Source organism: Halichoerus grypus, chromosome 1 (assembly GCF_964656455.1).
Source record: "Halichoerus grypus chromosome 1, mHalGry1.hap1.1, whole genome shotgun sequence".
NCBI classification, from domain to species: Eukaryota; Metazoa; Chordata; class Mammalia; order Carnivora; family Phocidae; genus Halichoerus; species Halichoerus grypus.
The window spans coordinates 203,304,676-203,324,859 of NC_135712.1; the positions used below are offsets into that span (position 1 = coordinate 203,304,676).

At 50.3% G+C, this 20,184-nt stretch overlaps 1 protein-coding gene across 6 annotated transcripts in view; it reads right to left on the minus strand.

Moving 5' to 3' along the window:
* Positions 1-7,996: 7,996 nt before the first annotated feature.
* PGPEP1 (pyroglutamyl-peptidase I) overlaps positions 7,997-20,184 on the minus strand; it is a 30,020-nt gene continuing 17,832 nt past the window's right edge. For 3 of the 6 annotated variants that reach the window (XM_036093848.2, XM_036093849.2, XM_078053425.1), the window contains 3 exons: positions 18,540-18,656; positions 14,615-14,847; positions 10,086-10,417 (listed from right to left, as the gene is read on the minus strand). In XM_036093848.2, coding sequence (XP_035949741.1) covers positions 10,225-10,417; positions 14,615-14,847; positions 18,540-18,656 — 543 coding nt within the window. In that variant the 3' untranslated portion in view covers positions 10,086-10,224. Of the gene's footprint in view, positions 10,418-14,614; positions 14,848-18,496; positions 18,657-20,184 lie in introns of all 6 variants that reach the window. The other 3 variants (XM_078053430.1, XM_078053420.1, XM_036093851.2) reach the window with 3 other exon arrangements.

Here is a 20,184-nt window from a genome sequence, read left to right on the forward strand (position 1 = left end):
CACAGTTAACAAGCTGGATGTGCTCTGGGTATCTGAAATGGTGGGCAGTCTTGTAGGACTGAACCCTTAACCTGAAGGATCTGACACTATCTTGAGGTATATTGTGTCAGAACTGAGTTAAATTCTCAGATACCAACTGGTGTTGCAGAGAATTGCTTGTTGTGGTGTTTCAGAAGTGTCGTGGGTGTGGTAGTTGGGTGAGAGTGAAGGAAAAACACAGAAGGAGGACTGAGGTTTTCCCTTAAACACAGATCCATATCCCTGAAGAATATAGTTGCAAAATTCCTAAACCAAAAGCTGGCAAACTAAATCCAAAAGCATATCAAAAGGATTACACACCATAACCTAGTAGGATTTATCTCAGGAATGCAAGGACGGTTCAACATAAGAAAATCAATCAATGCAATACTCATATTAATGGAACAAATAGAAAAAAATCACATGATCATCTTAATTGTTGCATTAAAGACATTTGACAAAATCTATTATCCTTTTGTGATAAAACTCTCTAAAAACTAGGGATAAAAAGAACTTCTTGCACATCATAAAGGACATTTATGAAAAACCCACAGCTAACTTCATACTCAATGGTGAGAGGCTGAAAGGTTTCCCCTAAGATAAGGAGCAAGACAAGAATGTCTACCTTCACCATTGCTACTCAACATCACATTGGAAGTTCTAACCAGAAAAATATATAAAAGGCATCTAGGGGCATGTGGGTGGCTCAGTCAGTTAAGCGTCTGCCTTTGGCTCAGGTCATGATCCCAGGGTCCTGGGATGGAGTCCTGGAGTGTTGGGCTTCTTGCTTAGCGGGGAGCCTTCTTCTCTCTTTCCCTTTGCCTCCTGCTCTCCCTGCTTGTGTTCTCTCTATCAAATAAATAAATAAAATCTTTAAAAAAAATAAAAGGCATCTACATTTGAAAGGAAGAAGTAAAACTACTTCTATTCACAGATGACATGACCCTATTTATAGAAAATCCTAAGGAATCCATGAGAGAGCTAGAACATATTTGCAAATCACATATCTCATGAAGGTTTAATATCCAGAATATACAAAGAACTCCTACAACTAAACAACAAAAAGACAAACAACCCAATTTAAAAATGGGCAAAGGACTTGAATACATATTTCCCAAGAAAGATATATAAATGGATAATTAACACGTAACAAGACGCTCAACAACATTGTTCATTAGGAAAACCACAATGAGATACCACTTCACACTCAGTAGCGTGGTTATCATCAAAAATAATGTGTTGATGTTGAGAAACTGGAACCCTCTTATACCACTGGTGGGAATGTGAAATGGGGCAGCTGCTGTGCAGTTTGGTGGTGGTTCTTCAAAACGATAAACATAGAATTACCATATGATCCAGCAATTCTACTTTTGGGTATATATCCAAAAGAATTGAAAGCAGGGACTGGAACTGAGTGGGTACACCGATGTTCATTGTAGCACTATTCACAACAGCTGAAAAGTGGAAACTACCGAAGTGTCCATCACAGGCTGAATGGATAAACAAAATGTAGTACATCTATGTAATGGAATATTACTTAGCCACAAAAAAATAAAGTTCTGATCCATGATACAACTTGGATGAACTTTATTTTTTTTTAAGATTTTATTTATTTATTTGAGAGAGAGAGAGTGCACACAAGTAGGGGGAGTGGCAGAGGGAGAGAGAGAAGCAGGCTCCCCACTGAGCAGGGAGCCCGATGAGGGGCTCAATCCCAAGACCCTGGGATCATGACCTGAGCTGAAGGCAGACGTTTAACCAACTGAGCCACCCAGGTGTCCCTAACTTGGATGAACTTTAAAAACATGCCGAGTGAAATAAATCAGAGACAGGCAAGCATTATATGGTTACACTGATATGAAATATCTAGAATATGCAAATTCATAGAGACAGAAGAAAGTAGATTAGAGGTTACCAGGGGCTGGAGGAGAAGGGACTTGAATGAGGAATTATTGCTTAATGGTTAAAGAGTTTCCGTCTGGGGGTGATGGAAAAGTTTTGGAACTAAATAGAGGTCAGGTATTGTGCATATTCTATCTTGTAAATGTACTTAATGCCACCGAACAGTACACTTAGAAACCGTTAAAACAGCAAATTTTGCATTCTATATATTTTAACCACAATACAAAAATGCAAATTAAAAAAAAAAAACACCTTCATAACATTGGTATCACACTGTTTGTTCCATTTTACAACCTGCTTATTTTCACTCAATGTTCTGGTTTGGAGGTTTTTGCCCGGAAGTCCGGCTCATCCTTTTTCTGTGCTGTATAGTATTCCACGGTATAAGTATATCCTAGTGTTTTTCCACGCTCCAACTCCTCATTCTTGTAAACCAGGCCGCTGGGAAAACACGCACATTGGGTTTTTCTGGGATTCACACCATCAGCAGAAGGGTCAGGTCGAAGGGTCCGTCCATCCTCAATAGCACTAGCATGGCCAAATTACTCTTTAACGTGGTCAGACGGAGTCCCCCTCCCCATCACCAGTGCACTCCCAGCGACCTCTGCCCATTGTCTCTAGGGCCTGCCTGGGAGCCTCCCTAGGGGTGAGGAGAGGTCTCAGAGTGATTTTTGTTCTCTGAAAACTAGGCCGAGCTTCAAGTTTGGATTGTCTTGATTCTCCTTCCCTGAATCACCTGTTCCTGCCTGTATTCGTTGACTATTATGTCCCCAAATTCACGTCCACCTGGAACCTCAGATGGTGACTTTTTAGGGTCTTTGAGATATAATTATTTACATTAAAATGAGGTCACCCTGGAGGAGGGCAGGCCCTCAATCCAGTGACCGTCCTTCTAAGAAGGCCGTGTGAAAACAGAGGCAGAGATGCGAATGACGGAGCCATAAGCCAAAGGCCATCAAGGAGTGCGGGAAGCCCCCAGAAGCCGGAAGAGGGGCCTGAGACCAATTCTCCCTTTCAGCCTCCAGCCCTGCCGACACTTTGATCTGGGACTTCTGGCCTCCAGACTGTGAGAGAATACATTTCTGCTTCCTTAAGCCATCAGTTTGTGGTAACTGTTACAGCCGCCCCATGAAACAATGTCATCCGCCCATCTTAATATTTGGTGGGGGTTTTTTCTTCCCTCTGGTGTGTCTTCCTGTGTTCTGGAAGCTATTCCTTGATCAGTTAAAGGCATGGCAGACATCTTCTCTCAGTCCCTGGCTTGTCTTTTCAATTTCTTATTGGATTTTTTGGGGTGTCCGAAAGTGGGACATTGTGATCGAGTTTAATGTATCCCAAACCCTCCAATTATTCGGGCTTTTTTCCTTGTCAAGGGTGGGTTTTCATGTGCCAGGCAGTTAAAACTGGTGTATGGTTCTCCTCTGCGGTGCTTCCAGCCTGACCTCTCGGCATTCCGGGCTGGGGCCTCCGCCAGCCCCTCCCTTTGCCCCCCATTAACGCTCCGTGGGGGAGGGGGGCGGACAGCTGAGTGTGAGTCAGCCCGGGCCAAGCTGCCTGGGGCGGAAGTGGTTGGCTCAGCCCCTGGGACCGGCTGTGTGGGTTCCTGACCGAGGGGGGCTATGGACAGAATAAGCGGGGCAGGAAGTGGGTCAGCTGAGGCAGCAGGCTTCCGGATCCCACGTGTTCGCTGACCGGAATGTTTGGTGGGGGTAACCCCCCAGAGCCTGCCCTTCCTCCTCCCCGCCCCCCCACCCCGGTTTGCTCTAATGGCTCTTCTAACGTTGGGTTTTTTTCCTTGTCAAGGGTGGGCACCTACTCGGTGCCAGGCCATGGCGGAGCAGTGACGCACAACCCTGCCAGGGGGGTGTGGGTATCAGCTCCTTATCACGGGGGAAACTGAGGCCCGGAGCAGGGCACCCCTGTCTCACCCGACGTCTCAAATCCTTTCCCTTGGCTGGCTAGAGCCCTCCCTGCCCCTCACTGTCCTCACTCTAAACATGGGGCTTTGGAAGAGAAAATATCTAGGGAGTTTCCACATTTTCTCTCTGCCCCTTTTTGAATCTCTCCCTTGCTGTCTCTCTGCATCTCTGCTTTTCAGTCTCTCATAGTCTCTTTCTGTCTTGGCCTCCCCACCTCCCCCATCAGCACCACACAGTGTGTGTGTGTGTAGGGAGGGGTGCCACCCGAGCCTACCCCTCCCCCTTTCCGGGGGACCTGGACATGTCCCGGCAGGTCTGAGACACTCCTTGTAGAAACTGCTGAATGCCTGGTGGCAAGTTGCCAGTGCAGAAAGGAGGGGGTAGGAAAGTGAAAGAGGGTGTGGGGGAAGGACTTTGGGATTTCCGGTTCAGTACTTCACCCCCCCCTTACCTTTCCCTACCCAGGACTGTCACACTCAACGTGTTGCAAGATGACGTTGGGTTTTGTGGTATGCATAGGAGTTCTCCAGGTATAAATGGGGGCAGGGGGGCTTCCAGGCAGAGGGGCCAGCTTGGGGTCAGTGGTAAAAAGAGAACAGAGGTTCAAATGCCCAGAAGAAGAGTTTGGCTTTCTCCTGTAAGCAAAAGGGAGCCGTGGAGGATATGAGAGGTGCGGAGGGGCCCCCATTAGATACCCAGAATGGGGCGGACTAGAAGGATGAGACTGGTGTCCAAGACCCTCATCTCCAAGTAAGACTGAGAATGTCCAGGCGAGAGCTGACGGAAACTGTTGAATGGGGCCAAGCGAGGCCTCTCCGAGCTGTACCCTCCCATGAACCTCCCCCCATCTGCCTTGGACTATTCAGCCGCCTGTGCCTCCCTCATTACTACTGGGTCCCCTGCACTGTACTCCCAGCCTGGAAACTGCTGGATCCCTGGTGTGTCCCCAGCCCCAGGAACCAATGCACAGTAGGCACTCCATAAGTGACCGAGGCAGCCACAGGCTAAGGCAAGGACGTGCGGCGTGGGCAGGTCGGCCGGAGAAGGAAGCGGGCGTGTCTTCCGCTCCCGGGAGGTTCCAGCGCCTCTCTGCGCCCCCTGCTGGTCTCGGGAGGGAACACCGAGCACTCACCCCTTTCCTCCGTCCTCCCGTAGTTTTATTACACACCAGTTACACGCCTGGAGCTGTGCTGGGTGCAAAGGACACCTCCTCTGAGGGAGCGAAGACCCTGTGTCCTCAGGGACTTGGAGGAGGTGCCCCCTCCCCTGGACCCACGTTCGCCAAGACAAGTCCTTTTGGTTTCAAAGATTTATTCTTTGAAAGCCCCTGACCCTTAAAATGTCTTCATTCTTGGGCGCCTGGGTGGCTCAGTGGTTAAGCAACTGCCTTCAGCTCAGGTCATGATCCCGGAGTCCCGGGATCGAGTCCCACATCGGGCTCCCTGCTCAGCGGGGAGTCTGCTTCTCCCTCTGACCCTCTCCCCTCTCATGCTTTCTCTCTCTCTCAAATAAATAAATAAAATCTTAAAAAAAAAAAAATGTCTTCATTCCTTCTGAGGACATACATAGGGGAGTCACCAAGTCCTATTTCTGGTTCAAACTGCTTAGCTCCAGACCAGTCCGCCCCCTGGCCATGACACGTGGGACAAGAGGCTTCACCTGGCAGAGCCTCAGTTTCCCCATCTGTAAAAGGTGGTAATGGCACCCCCCACCACAGGGTTGTGAGTGGGAACTCGGCACGAGCTGGGGTCTAAATGATCGTGATTCAAATCCCAGCGCCACACCCCCTTGCTGTGTGACCACAGGCAAGTGACTCAGTCTCTCTGTGCATCAAAACAAATGCACTGGGTTGTGCGGAGGGAGACCATTCAGTACAGAAATCTTGTCATTCTTAACTCAGCACATTCATAACAGCCACCACAGGCTGAGCACCAGGTCACAAACCAGGGACAGAAATCCCAGTGAATCAGGGACGCCCCTCTGCCCACTCAGGCCCTCAGGCCAAGGATGACCGAGGTGGACACTAACCCCTCACAAAGACACACAAGAAATCACGTATTTCAACTGTTTTATTTGCTTTCTGGGGTGTCAAGTTTGGGATCTTCCCGAGCCCAGCCCCCAGCAAAGTCACGACAGACCCTTCCCCGGCCTGGGCTCCCAGATAGGAGGGTTTCAGACAAGGCACTCACAGGAACTCTGGGGGTCAGGGAGAGGCCACCCCGAGATGCAGGGGACAGGCACACCTTGGGGGACAGAAAACACAGTTACCTTAGGTAGGAAAGGTTTTTCCTAAAGAGAGATTTAGGATGAGCTAGAAACCTGAGATGTTAAGGGAGCCCCAGAAACACACCAGGCACCCCCAGGGCAGGCAGAAGGTCAACCCTGCTTCCTTGGTCCCTGGGGATGCCACATGCCTCGGGAGCACAGAGTCCAATTCCAAACCGGCTTTCTCTGGGATTTCCTAGAGACAAAGTGTGTCGGCCACAAAAGCCACTCACCCCAGTCCCCCACCTCTGCAAATGGCTCTGGTGACCCTGGGCTGGGCCCTGGGGAGCCAGGGCCACCTCCCAGAGCCTAGGGTTGCTTCTCTCTTTCCCACCTTGTCTCCTTTCTCTGTGCCCCATGCATACTGGGGAGGCAGGCACTTCTGTGGGTCTCGGGGCAGCTGAAAAGGAAGGCCTGGTGAGGAGAGAGATGGGGGCAGGCGGGGGGGGGGGGGATTTGGTGAGGGGACCAGCTCAGGGCTGGAACATGCTTCCCCACTGTAAAAACAGAGATGTTCTCCCTCCTGGCCAGCAGCCCCAGGCCCTTAGGAGGCACTTGTGCCTGGGGAAGGGAAATGTAATCTGGGATATACAAATAAAAGGCCTCTTTGGCTCCCCAAGTCCCACGGATCCAGTGGGATTCGCGGCCACGGGGAGCCCCCTGGGAATGCGGCGGCCTGCCTCTGCCCGCGGGACCACCAGCGCCCCACACCGGCTGCCCGCGGCAGCGCTCACAGGGTGGAGGCTGGGCCCGCGGAGAAGAATGGGGCTTTGTCCCGCTATCCCCAAAGGGGACTTTTGGGTTTAAACACTCCAAGGGGTGGAGAGGTCAAAGGTCAACAGTCTAGACAGTGGCAGCAGGAAAGAGGCCGGTGCTGTGGGCGGATTTCCAGGAGCAGCTCCCCTCCCTGGCCCACACAGGCATGTGGGTACACACACACACACACACACACACACACACACACACACACACACACACACACACACACACACACCAGCTGGCCTGGCTTCCTGGCAGACACTTCTAAGACAACAAAAAGGCATCCTGAATCTCCTTTTCCAGCCATCCCCCTGAGCAGGCCCTTTCTGTTCTAGAAGTCACCGTACCAGCAAAGAGCAAGGCGGCTGAAAAGGATTTTCCTTGCCGAAACGATTGCGATCTGACGTTTCCGCAAAGGCCCGGCGCCCCTTGGGAAGCCATGATTTCTGCCCCCCACCTATCCCCGTCTCTCCCCGTGGCCAAGGGACCTTGGCCATTCTTTGATTGGACCAGGCGGGCCAGGCGGCACAAACCCAGTCCACCAACTCAAATTCCTGCTTCTTCCCACCTTTCTTTCCTTCTTACTAACCTCTCCTTCTTATTTCTTTTTTAAGCTACAAGCTCACGTCCATCCCACTGGCCTTGTTTTTGGTGAGCAAGGGGGAGCCGAAGGGGCTGAGAGAAGAAGAAAGGTACCCTTTCGGTGTGGAGGCCGTAGCACCATGAAGGAGATGACTGGTGCTGCCCCTCTCCCCCACCTCGGCACCCCCATGGGGGCCCCCACTCCGATTTCTTACAAGATTCCCCCAGCAGCCTTCCCACCACATCCCACTGCCCATCCTTCTACCATGAACACCTGCTCACCCCTCCCCCCGTTGGCGTCTCTCCCCTCCACACCCTGCCAAGCCACACCTACTTCACAGACCCGTCCCTCGGCCCCGCTCTGTGTGCCCCCCTCCACCTGAGACTCTGCAAATGACAAGGGAGCAAGAATGGGCCTTGGTTCTCCTTTCTCACAGGAGGACATTTTAGTCCGACACCCAACAAATGCAGACAGACACACCATGGAGAGAACAGATGAGTTTGCCCAAAAGAAAACCATTTTTAAACTAGAAAATAAAAGTAAAAAAAGCTGGCGGGAAGTGGGTGAAATGTTTAATGGCTGTCTGATTGAATAAAAATGTGCGAAATGCTCTGCATCGTGGACAAGGACAGGATTCTGGCTTGACTTGATGAGAAAATCTAAAACCTTTGCAGGAACACAAAAATGACATACATACACTCAACAATGATCGGACAATAAGTTATACCTCTAAATCTCTGAATCACATGGTGCTTTAAACAGAGAGGCAAAATGAAGACAAAGGAAAGATGAAAATGTGGAGTTTGGGGATGGTGTGTCTGGGTTCCAGTGGGTACCCAGCTAAGCGCAGACCTGGCTCATCTCCAGGTCCCCCCCCTTTCCCTCCCCATCTTGCCTGAATTCATTTCCTCCTTCACACCCCTGAAGATCAGACCTTTGGGGATCAGAGCTAGATGAAACCTAACGTTCTCAATAAGACCTCTGGGGAGACCCCCGAGGCTTGAGCTCCCCACATTCAGAAGAGTCACAATTTCTGCTTACGGAATCCCACACGGCAGATTTCTCAGGAGACGGCGATCTCGGACTGGGGACGTGAGCAGGGCATTTCTGGCAGAAGGCAGGCTGACATGGAGAGAGGGGCAGAGTCCCGATCAGTCGAACCTGCCAGCCACAGGCCATGCCCACTGCCAAGTGCCGGCCCCAAGTCACCCACCTGGAGCCACTTTCCCCTCAGGAGAAAACCCAGGACCCAGAAAATGCATTTAACTCAGAGACATATCAACCCGGTTCTCAAGCAACACCGCAGCTCAGCAGAGAAGAGAAACTCCCCAGGCCAGCAGAACAAGAGGCAAAGAAGGGGAATGTTTGAGAAAACGAAACAAAACAAAAATCTCATCTGTTTTAGAAAGAACTGCGTGCTGGGTAACACCGACGTGATCCAACCTGGCATCAGACTCCAGTCCACCTCGCACTTAGGGAAATGATAAAACCCCCGTCTTCTCCCCCAAGCAGGAGAACACTTCCAAAATGTGTATTTGCCTCAGCCGGCTTCACAGCTGCTGTCATTCTTTTCCTCTGGCGGGTATCAAGGTCCAGCTGAATTCAGTGGCCTCCTGGGTGAGGTTACTCTCCTCCGTGGCCGCTAAGTTCAAAGTTGCCAGGGACTGAGATCAAAATTTACTCCGTCTCCAGAACCGTCTACACAAAAGCCCACGGGCTGCTCCAGCACCCCCCTGCTCAAACACAGCACACATGGAGATCAGCAAACTCCAGCCCCCGGGCCCCCCCGGGGCAGCCCCCCCAACTTAAGGAGAACAAGAAGCTGGTCCCCAGCACCAAGACTGCAAAAATCCAGGCCAGATGTGGGGTGGGTTTGCAGCTGCTACAGATTTTTACATATTAAAAAAAAAAAAAAGTCACGTGCAAGTCAAAATGACAAGGGCTGTTTTCCTACCCCTGCTCCAGAGTCCCCACGGGTACAGCTCACAGCTCTGGTGTCGAAAGGGTCAGCCCGCCTTTTTAACCAGCTGGGGCAGCAGCTCCCACCCCCCCAGGGCCTGGCCAAGGGCCCTGCCCGCCCTGAGGAAACGGAACCCGATGTCAGCTCCGACACAAAGATGTGGGTCCCGTTTTCAGAGAAAGAGGCAAGAAGGGGCCGCATCCCAGGAAAAAGAAAAGACACTTTGTCGTCGGTGAAAGCCCGCGTTTTAACCAAAGGGAATATAAATTCCTCTGTGCCCAAACTAGCACTATTGTTTTTGAAAAAGAGAATAAGAAAGAGAAGGGAAAAAAGCCTCCGCCATATCCCAAGGCAGCCCTTTCCGGGGCTGTCCCAGCTGCTGGGACATGGATCAGGGCAAACACTCTTCAAGGAGTTTTTAAGTTTGGGAAAAACCAGTCATGGACGGAGGGAACACTGGAATCCCTTCACCAGAGACTTAGAAAAGCAGGTGAGCAGGTGGCCCCAGCTGTGGGATCAAGAGCAGAGATCCACTTGACCAGGATTCCCTGTGGAGATCGGGACCCACCAGCTTCCCAGCCATTGTGGCTGTGTCCCCCAGATGCAAAGGGAAATCGAGAAAAAAAATCTTCAGCCACCTTCTTCAAAGCGACCAGCCCTTTTGTGGAGAAGAAGGGAGAGGAAGTGTGTACGTTGGAATATTGATCCAAATCCGATCCCCAGCTGACAGGCTTATCCTCCTTGGCCAGGCCCCCAGAGGGCGGACGTCCCTCCCAGGGTCCCTAGTGGGACGAGGTCTTGGGAGGCCCGAGAGGCTCTCAGTGTTTGTGGCGACAGTTGATTTTGCCCTCTGACTGCTCCAGGACATCCAGCATCTCCTCGATGATGGCCCGCAGCGCCCTGCCCAGCTGGTCTGCGTTGTAGGGCTTGCCCAGTGGAGGCACGTGAACAAAGGCTGAGCGGCCATGACTCTGGTACAACGAGGTGTAGTAGGTGAAGTCACAGAGGTACCTAAGTTTCAGGGCGTTGGGGGCAGGAGGGAGACCAAAATGGGGTCAGAGGGTCAATACATAGACTAACAGGACAGCCTCCATCCAGATCTGCTGTAAGACCCCCAACCTCGCCAGAAATCTACAAGATGGAATACTGCTTCTCCCTCCCACCCCCCAGGTTGGCAAAAATGAAAAAAACCTGGTAACTCCAAGTGCTGGTGTATATGTGAGGAAGGAGGCAGTGAGATACGGCTAGCAGGAATGCCAATTGCCCCAGGGGGAGAATTTGGCAGGCTAGGAATATTACAAATGCCTGGACTTGATGACATGTTCTTGCCGGTTTTGAGAATCTGCCTTCAGAAGCCATCTGCATGAGGGCACAAGAAAGATGAAGAAGGTGTTCGCGGGCGCCTGGGTGGCTCAGTTGGTTAAGCGACTGCCTTCGGCTCAGGTCATGATCCTGGAGTCCCTGGATCGAGTCCCGCATCGGGCTCCCTGCTCGGCAGGGAGTCTGCTTCTCCCTCTGACCCTCCCCCCTCTCATGTGCTTGCTCTCTCTCATTCTCTCTCTCTCAAATAAATAAATAAAAAATCTTTAAAAAAAAAAAAAAAGAAGGTGTTCGCTGTACTGTTAAGTATAAAAGTAGAGTAAGAAGCAACCTGCTAGGGTCTGAATGTCTCTCCTCAAATTCAGTGTTGAAGCCCTAACTCCCAATGCATTGGTATTAAGAGGCGGGGCCCTTGGGAAGCGAGAGTCCTCACAAAGGGGGTGAGTGCCCCTTATAAAGGAGACCCCAGAAAACTCTCTTCCTCCTCCTGCCACGTGAGGACGCAGCAAGAAGGCGGCAGTCTGCAACCTGGAGGGAGGCCTTCATCAGAACCTGACCAGGCTGGCGCCATGATCTTGAACTTCCCCACCTCCAAAATTGTGAGCAATCACTTTGTGTTGCTTAGAAGGTGCCTGGTCGGTGGTATATTGTTATAGCAGAACGAACGGGCTGTGACACAACATGACTGTCCACGGACAGAGGAGTGGCTTCCTAAATGGAAACAGCCACACAATGCAATGAATACTACGCAGCCATTTGCAAGGCATGCAGTGGATCCATTGGGAACCGGAGAAATCACCAAGACCCGTGTTGTGTGCCCGCAGGTGAAATTGAGGAAGAGGGCGCTCAGGAAAAGGCACATTGTGTAACCCCATCCACATGAGAGGAAAGCTAAATAGGACAAAATCCTAAATCAGCACACCAAGTGCTCTGTAGGCAGCTGACCCTGAACAACATGGTTTGAACTGCAAGGGTACACTCATACAAGGATTGTTTTCACCAAATATAATACAGTATTATAAATATATTTTCTCTTCCTTATAGTTTTCTTCAAGTGTTTATTTTAATTCCAGTTTGTTCCAGTTTAATTCCAGTTAGTTCATATATAGTGTTCTATTATTTTTTAATTATTTATTTGAGAGAGAGAGCGAGCAAAAGAGAGCATCAGCAGCAGGGTGAGGGAGAGGGAGAAGCAGGCTTCCCGCCGAGCAGGGAGCCCGATGTGGGGCTCGATCCCAGGACCCTGGGATCATGACCTGAGCCCAAGGCAGAGGCTTAACTGACTGAGCCACCCAGGAGCCTCTACAGTGTTCTATTAGTTTCAAGTGTACAATATAGTGATTCAACACGTCCATACATCACCTGCTGCTCAGCATGACAAGTGCCCTCCTTCATCCCCATCACCTATTTCCCCCACCCACCACCTCCCCCTGGTAACCCGCAGTTTGTCCTCTACAGTTAAGAATCTGTTTCTTGGTGGGGCGCCTGGGTGGCTCAGTCGGTTAAGCGTCTGCCTTCGGCTCAGGTCATGATCCCGGGGTCCTGGGATTGAGCCCCTTAGCCGGCTCCCTGCTCAGCGGGAAGCCTGCTTCTCCCTCTACCTGCCGCTCCCCCTGCTTGTGCTCTCTCTCTCTGTCAAACAAATAATCTGTTTCTTGTTTTCTCTCTTTTTTCCTTTGCTCATTTGTTCTGTTTCTTAAATTCCACACATGAATGAAATCATAGGGAATTTTCTTTCTCTGACTTATTTCACTTAGCATAACAGTCTCTAGTTCCGTTCACGTTGTTGCAAATGGCAAGATTTCATTCTTTTTGATGGCTGAGTAATATTCCTCTGTGTGTGTGTATACATGTATACGTGTGTGTGTATCTCACATCTTCTTATCCATTCATCAGCCGATGGATACGTGGGCTGCTTTCATTTCCTTATGATTTTTTTTAATGTAATCTCTACGCCCAATGTGGGGCTCAAACCCACAGCCCCAAGATCAAGAGTCGCACACTCCACTGACTGAGCTGGCCAGGCGCCCCTCCTTATGATTTTCGTAATAACATTTTCTTTTCTCTAGCTGACTTTATTGTAAGAATACAGTATATAATACATATACAAAATGTGTGTTTATCAACTGTTTATGTTATCAGTAAGTTTCTGGTCAACAGTGGGCTATTGGTTAAGTTTGGGGGGTGGGGAGTCAAATGTTACACAATTTTCAATTATGCAGGGGGGCGGTCAGCACCCCTACCCTCCATGTTATTCAAGAGTTAACTGTCTATGGAAAGGTGTAGGAGGTTTTACAATTAAGTCTCAGATTTAATAGAGGGATCGCTAAGGAGAAGGAGAGATGGCAAGAGAATTTTTCACGACGGGAGCATATGAGAAGATATTCTAGAATTATCTGTGCAATTTAGAATTAGTTTTATTTTTAAAAAATATTTTATTTATTTATTTGACACAGAGAGAGAGATAGCGAGAGAGAGACAGCATGAGCAGGGGGGAGAAGGAGAATCAGACTCCCCGCCCAGCAGGGAGCCCGATGTGGGGCTCAATCCCAGGACCCCGGGATCATGACCTGAGCCGAAGGCAGATGCTTAACCGACTGAGCCACCTGGGCACCCCTGGAATTAGTTTTAAAAACAGAATGATGGCAAATTTCGTTATTCCATTCAGTCTACTGAGTCTGCCACCGCCGCCTTTGGGCTGGAGAAGTGTACAGAGTACTGAGGAATGGAGACACTGGTGCTGACAGGACATAGAACAGAGAGGACACACCTTGGTCTAGAGGGTTGCAGAGGCCCCCCCAAGGAGGCAACATGTTGGAGCTAAGGCCTGAAAGATGCCTTATCCAAGGGAGGTGAGTTCTGAGCAGGGGCCACAGCATGTGCAAAGGCCCTGAGGCTAGAGTGAGTGTGGTGTGTTGGAGCAACCAGAGGAGGCTGGTTGGTGGGGCTGGCATGCAGTAGGGGCAGGAAGAGCGAAGGCAGATGAGGGGCGAGGGGTGGCAGGGACCAGACCACACACCACCTGTGGATGGTGGAGATAGGTTGGGATTTTATTCTAGGTGCAGTGGGAGCTGCAGGAGGGATTAAGCAAGGAAAGGACACCATCTGATTTAAATGTATAAAAGACTTGTAATAGGCTAGAGTTTCTTCCCCAAATTGATGTTTATTCGGAACCTCAAAATGCGACCTTATTTGGATATAGGGGTTTTGCTGATATAATTAGTTAAGATGAAATCATACTGGACTAGGGTGGGTCCTAAATCCAACGACTGGAGTCCTCATAAGAAGGCCATGTGAACACGCACACAGGGAAGAAGGCCATGGGGAGATGGAGGCAGAGATTGGGGTGATGCAGCCACAAGCCAAGGAACCCCAAGGGTTACCAACAGCCACCAAAACCCGGGAGAGAGGCAAGGAACTGATTCTCCCTCAGGACCTCCAGAAGGAGCGAACGTTGCCAACACCTTGGTTTTGGACTTCTAGCCTCCAGAACTGGACAGCGTGAACTTTTGTTGTCCTAAGCGACCAAGTTGATGGTTTTTGTTATAACAGCCACAGAAAACTAACACAGAAACCCATGGCGTAGAGGGGGAGCGCTGTCAGGGCCGGGGCAGAGGGGGCAGGAGGACCACCAGGGAGGTGGCTGGGGCAGCATCCAGGTGGCAGACACCAGGGCCTGGGTGGGGACAAGTGGGCAGACCCATACATCATGAGTCCTGGAAGCAGAATCAGTGGGACCTGTTCCGAACATATACTTAGCTCCAGGCCTCGTGAATAGTGAGTGCTCAGCCCACAGAGGCCAAAGTCAACACACTTGGCTTGCCCGCCACTAGCCTGGGCAGGTAGACGAGGGAAGCCACCGCTCGTGCTCACCCCCAGGTGCCCTACCTGCCGGCATCTTGTGAGATGGTCACCGACACGTCCAAGCCCAGCGTAGTGACCCTCTTACAGACAGCGTCCATGTCGATGATGGAGTCAATGCTTTCTGGGCCGTCCTCCACGCAGCACTGGGAGCCGGGGCAGAAGCGACAGTTGTCCAGCCCCTTGTAGCCCTTGTTATGCCCGCACTTCTCCAGCGTGACCGTGGTCGCCATGCCCGACACCCCCACATGCACCACGAGCTGCAGACAGACGTGCAGGGCTTAACCAGGTTTGCCCATGAGACTGCGGGTTCCCACCCACCCACCCACCCAGGCCAAGAAGAGGACAGCATCCTCCCCGGAGCTCTGCCTGGGGTCACATCGTTTCTGGCCCTTGCTGCGGGACTAGACCATCCAGTCACCCCACAGAAAGGTCTGCCCAGGAAACATGCCAGGATGTACAAAATCCTAGGAGGTCCATTGCAGCTGCATTCACGCAAGCAAATTCCAGAAACCACCTCATTAGCCATTAGCAGGGGGTTGGCTAAATAAATCAGGAGCTACTACACAGCTGTTAACATGCCAAAAGCAGTTCTTTTTTTTTTTTTTTAAGATTTTATTTATTTATTTGAAACAGAGGGGGAGAGAGAGGGAGAGAGCGAGAGCATGAGTGGGGGGGAGGGGCAGAGGGAGAGGGAGAAGCAGACTTCCTGCTGAGCAGGGAGCCTGATGTGGGACTCGATCCCAGGACCCTGGAGTCACGACCTGAGCTGAAGGCAGACGCCTAATCGACTGAGTCTCCCAGGCGCCCCCCCCCAAAAGCAGTTCTATAAGGGAGGATCTTCAAAACATATTGCCAAATACAAAGGACAAGGTATAACCTCCATGAATCAAACCTATGATCAAAGAGGCAATAATCTGTCAGTGATCACTTCAGTGTTTTTTCTAAAAATGAGAAAAAAAAAAACCATGAAAACACCGGCAGGCTCAATAATAGGAGAACAGTTACATTCATTACTAAAAAGTGCCCAGCTGTTAAAACAACGTAAGAGAGATAAGTTATCGAACACTACATCTGAAACTAATGAAGTATTGCAAGTTGGCTAATTGAATTTAAATTTTTAAAAATGAAAAAAAAAATAACATAAGGGAGAATTTTTAATGACCTAGGTAATAAAATTCTCATGATAAAATATTTACAAAAGGCAGGGCACTGCACTGAATACAGTTGAGTTTCAACCATTAATTATTTGTGTATATGCTTACACACAGAAAGGGCATTGCAAATGTAAATATTTATATATGTAAACATTTAAAATATGGGCTGCGGAGCATGCTGTCCCATACAACGGGGGTGGGGGGAGAGCAGGGGGTGCACATGGCTAGTGATCACTTAAAATGTGGCTGGTATGAATTGAGATGTGTAGTCAGTGAGGAACACACATCAGATTTTGGAGGCTGGGCACTCAAAAAAAAAAAAGAATGTAAAATGTCTCATTAATACCTTTTTTAAGGTTGATTTTATGTCGAGATGATAATATTTTATTTTTTTAAGATTTTATTTATTTATTTGAGAGAGTGAGCAAGAGAGAAAGAGAGAGAGAGCACACACAAGTGGGGGGAAGGGTAGAGGGAGAGGGAGAAGCAGGCTCCCCACTGAGGCGGGGCTCGATCCCAGGATCCAGGGATCATGACCTGAGCTGAAGGCAGACGCTTAACCGACTGAGGCACCCAGGCGCCCAGAGATGATAATATTTTAGATACAAAGGATCACATTGAAAATATTATTAAAATTTATTTCACCCAGGAGCACCTGGGTGGTTCAGTCGGTTAAGCGTCTGCTTTCGGCTTGGGTCATGATCCCAGGGTCCTGGGATTGAGCCCCGCATTGGGCTCCCTGCTCCGCGGGAAGCCTGCTTCTCCCTCTCCCGCTCCCCCTGCTTGTGTTCCTGTTCTCGCTGTCTCTCTCTCTGTCGAGTAAATAAATAAAATCTTTAAAAAAAAAAAATAAAAATGTGCCTGGTGGAAAATTTAAAGGGTCCTACGAAATGGCATGATAAGGTCTAGAGGGCCACACTGCTGGAGAATCAAACTCTTTGGAGGTACAAAGTTCATTCATTCACTAACTGGATGCCCCACATCTGGTACTGTGTTATCTGGCGCTCCAAAAACTGAATATTGGGGAATGTGAAAACAAAGCAGCAGCTGTAGTATAATGAGCTGAATGGTGATATTCCCCTCATAACAAAAAAAAAAAAAAAAAAAAAAAAACACCCAAAAAACAAAAAACAAAACAACAAAAAAAACAGCCCCCCAAAACAAAAAACAAACAAACAAAACCACCCCTGTCCACTGCCTGGAAACCGTGACCGAGATCTTATTTGGAAAAAGGGTCTTTTACAGATGTGATTAAGTAAAGGATCGCGTGATGCGATCCCCCTGCACTCTCTGGGTGGGCCCCAAATCCACTGACGCGTGTCCTTCAGAGACACATGAAGGAAAGACAGAGACAGGTGGAGAAGTCCATGTGACCACAGACACCGGAGTGACCCGGCCACCAGCCAAGGAACGCGTGGAGCCCGCAGGAGCTGGAGGAGACCAGCGATGCCCCGCGCCCCGGCGGGAGGGGGTGCCGCTCTGACGCCCGGATTGCGGACTTCCAGCCTCCGGGAATGTGACAATGCATTTCTGCAATTCCGCAGTAGCTACGCGGATTGCTTCAACCGCACGCGTGTGCGCACACGCGCGTCCGTGCACACGCGGGTATGCAGATCCGTGCGTGAGTGATAGCCATAATCGTGGTGCAGGTAACTAAGCAGGGGTGATTCTCTATGGCGTGGAAATTTTGAAAAACATGTTCATGCTTTAGGGTATTTTTGTTAAAGGCCCGACGGCACGCACAAAGCAGAAGAAAATGCCCTCTGACAGGGCCTTCAGTCACAGCTCACTAACCCTCCAGGTCCCCCTCTACGACGGCACAAATTCCACTTGAGACTCGACAGAAGGGCTCACGAGGAAGGAAGTTTCCACGGGTCGGCCCTGGGAAATCCGCAAGAGCGGGCTAGCGTGGGAAGCTGGGTGGGGCCCCCACAGCCGACCAGGACCTCACCCATCAGAGACGCCAGCCCCCGAGAACTTCCCAGGCAGCTTTCACTCCTGACCCCCTGGAGCTCTCTAAGCCCATTGTTTTGGCAGGGCCACACGGATCATCTGGTGGGACAGTGTGGCTCCTGCTTGTCTGGCCTCCATTCCACCATATCTGGCAATAGCCTGTTCCCTCCCATTCTCATTTTCCCTTTGTGGAACCCTCAAATCCCCCTTCCCCTTCCAGGAAGCTTGGAGAGAGGTGATGCCACTCCCTGGCCACCAGAGTAGGCATGTGACCCAGGCCTCACAAATCAGAGCATGTCTTCCTTCCTCCAATCCCCGGCCATAGTGCTTGGCCCAGGGACTGGCATGGGACCCAAGTGCACCAGTGAGAATCAGCCATGGACTCTGGGAAATTATCAAAAGGAAAGTTGTTCTGCTGAGGCGCTGAGTTGGGAGGGTATCAGCCAGCAGTCATCTATCTTTGCCAAAGCAAAAGCAAAGTGCAAAGCAAAGCTGAATGGCCAAGAGGGAATGCTGATAGCTCTGGGGGAGTGCCTGGATCAAGCTATACCTGAAGCGTACAAACGTTTGTGCTTAAGCTGAGTTAAGGTGTGTTCTGATGGTCACATATAACTAAACATGTCACAACTGATACTGACTGTCCAGTGAGACAGAGCCAGCTTCTGGGAGGTCCCAGATGTTTGCTCTCCTGCCTCACACCCACGGGTAACCCAGGAAAGTGTGGCCCTTTGGGGGACAAGGCCATGGCACTGGCTGAAGCAGGACAAAACCACACAAATCATCCGTGTGGGGTGCCCACCTGCAGATCCTGATGAGGGAGCACCTGCCTTCGCCCCACTCACCTGTGGGCTGTGCTTCTCCCACAGGGCAGGGATGAGCCTCTGGACCGTCTGGTACTCGACCGGAATCTCATACACATGCAGGTCCACGCTGTCACCAAGCCCGAGCTTCTCCAGCTCCTGGAAGGGAGAGGAGACAGAGTGTTGTGGCATTAGGCAAGGCCTGCAGGGTGAATGTGCTCCCAGTGGATATACTGACCCATCCTCAAAAACCAGGTGGGGCTCCTGACTCAGTGTGCAGAGTGGAAAGTGCATGTGCTGGTCTACCCCAAAGCTCCTCCCTCATCCCCCTTCCCCTCCACCCATCTCAAACTCTCTCTGTATCTCCATGGGCAGCAGCATAATGCCTCGGCCTTTGCAGCTAAGCAGCCCAGTTTGAACGCTGTGTGACCTTGGGCAAGTTACTTATGCTCTCTGAGCCTCAGCTTCCTCATCCATAAAATCAGGATAAAAAAGTACTTAATTCACAAGGTAGCTATAAGAATTAAATGAGGGGGCGCCTGGGTGGCTCAGTTGGTTGGGCGAGTGCCTTCGCCTCAGGTCATGATCCTGGAGACCCGGGATCGAGTCCCGCATCAGGCTCCCTGCTCGGCAGGGAGTCTGCTTCTCCCTCTGGCCCTCCCCCCTCTCATGCTCTCTCTCTCATTCTCTCTCTCTCAAATAAATAAATAAAATCTTAAAAAAAAAAAAAAAAGAATTAAATGAGGGATGCCTGGGTGGCTCAGTTGGTTAAGCATCTGCCTTGGGCTCAGGTCATGATCCCAGCGTCCTGGGATCGAGCCCCACATTGCGCTCCCTGGCTTCTCCCTCTCCTGCTCCCCCCACTTGTGCTCTCTCTCTCTTTCTGTCAAATAAATAAATAAAATCTTTTAAAAAGAAAAGAATTAAATGAACACATTCACACAAAGAGTTTCAAGCCATGCTTAGCACATAATAAGTGCTCAAATAATGTTGGCTACCATTATTATTGTTTTTCTGTTGTTATTACACTTTCCCCTTGGTTACACCTGTTAAGAACTATTTGTAGATTTGGTGTCTGCTACATAGCAGGGTCTCAATATATGTTTACAGATGGACCCAACTCCTTAGGGACCCCCTAACCACCTTGAGCATGAGGTGGCTTAGAAACATCATGAATTGGGGGCGCCTGGGTGGCTCAGTCATTAAGCGTCTGCCTTCAACTCAGGTCATGATCCCAGGGTCCTGGGATCGAGCCCCGCATCGGGCTCCCTGCTCCGTGGGAAGCCTGCTTCTCCCTCTCCCTGCTCCGTGGGAAGCCTGCTTCTCCCTCTCCCTCTTGTGTTCCCTCTCTCGCTGTGTCTCTCTCTGTCAAATAAATAAATAAAATCTTAAAAAAAAAAAAAAAGAAATATCATGAATTGTGCACAAAATTGGGCTATGGATAACTCCCTGCATGTGCCCTTTTCTGGGGGAAATATCGATGCTTTCTTTCCTTGGATTCTCAATGTGGTCCCCCAAGTGCCCACCTCTGCACTCCCTCCAGGTAGAGCCCAGGACCAGGGCGCCTTCCCCAGATGGCCCAAGGCACACTAGGAACACAGTGATCCTTCCAGCCCCGGCACCCAGGGGCAGGGAGAGATGTTTAGTGATGAAGGTTTTGGCTCAACATGAAACACTGAGTATTTCT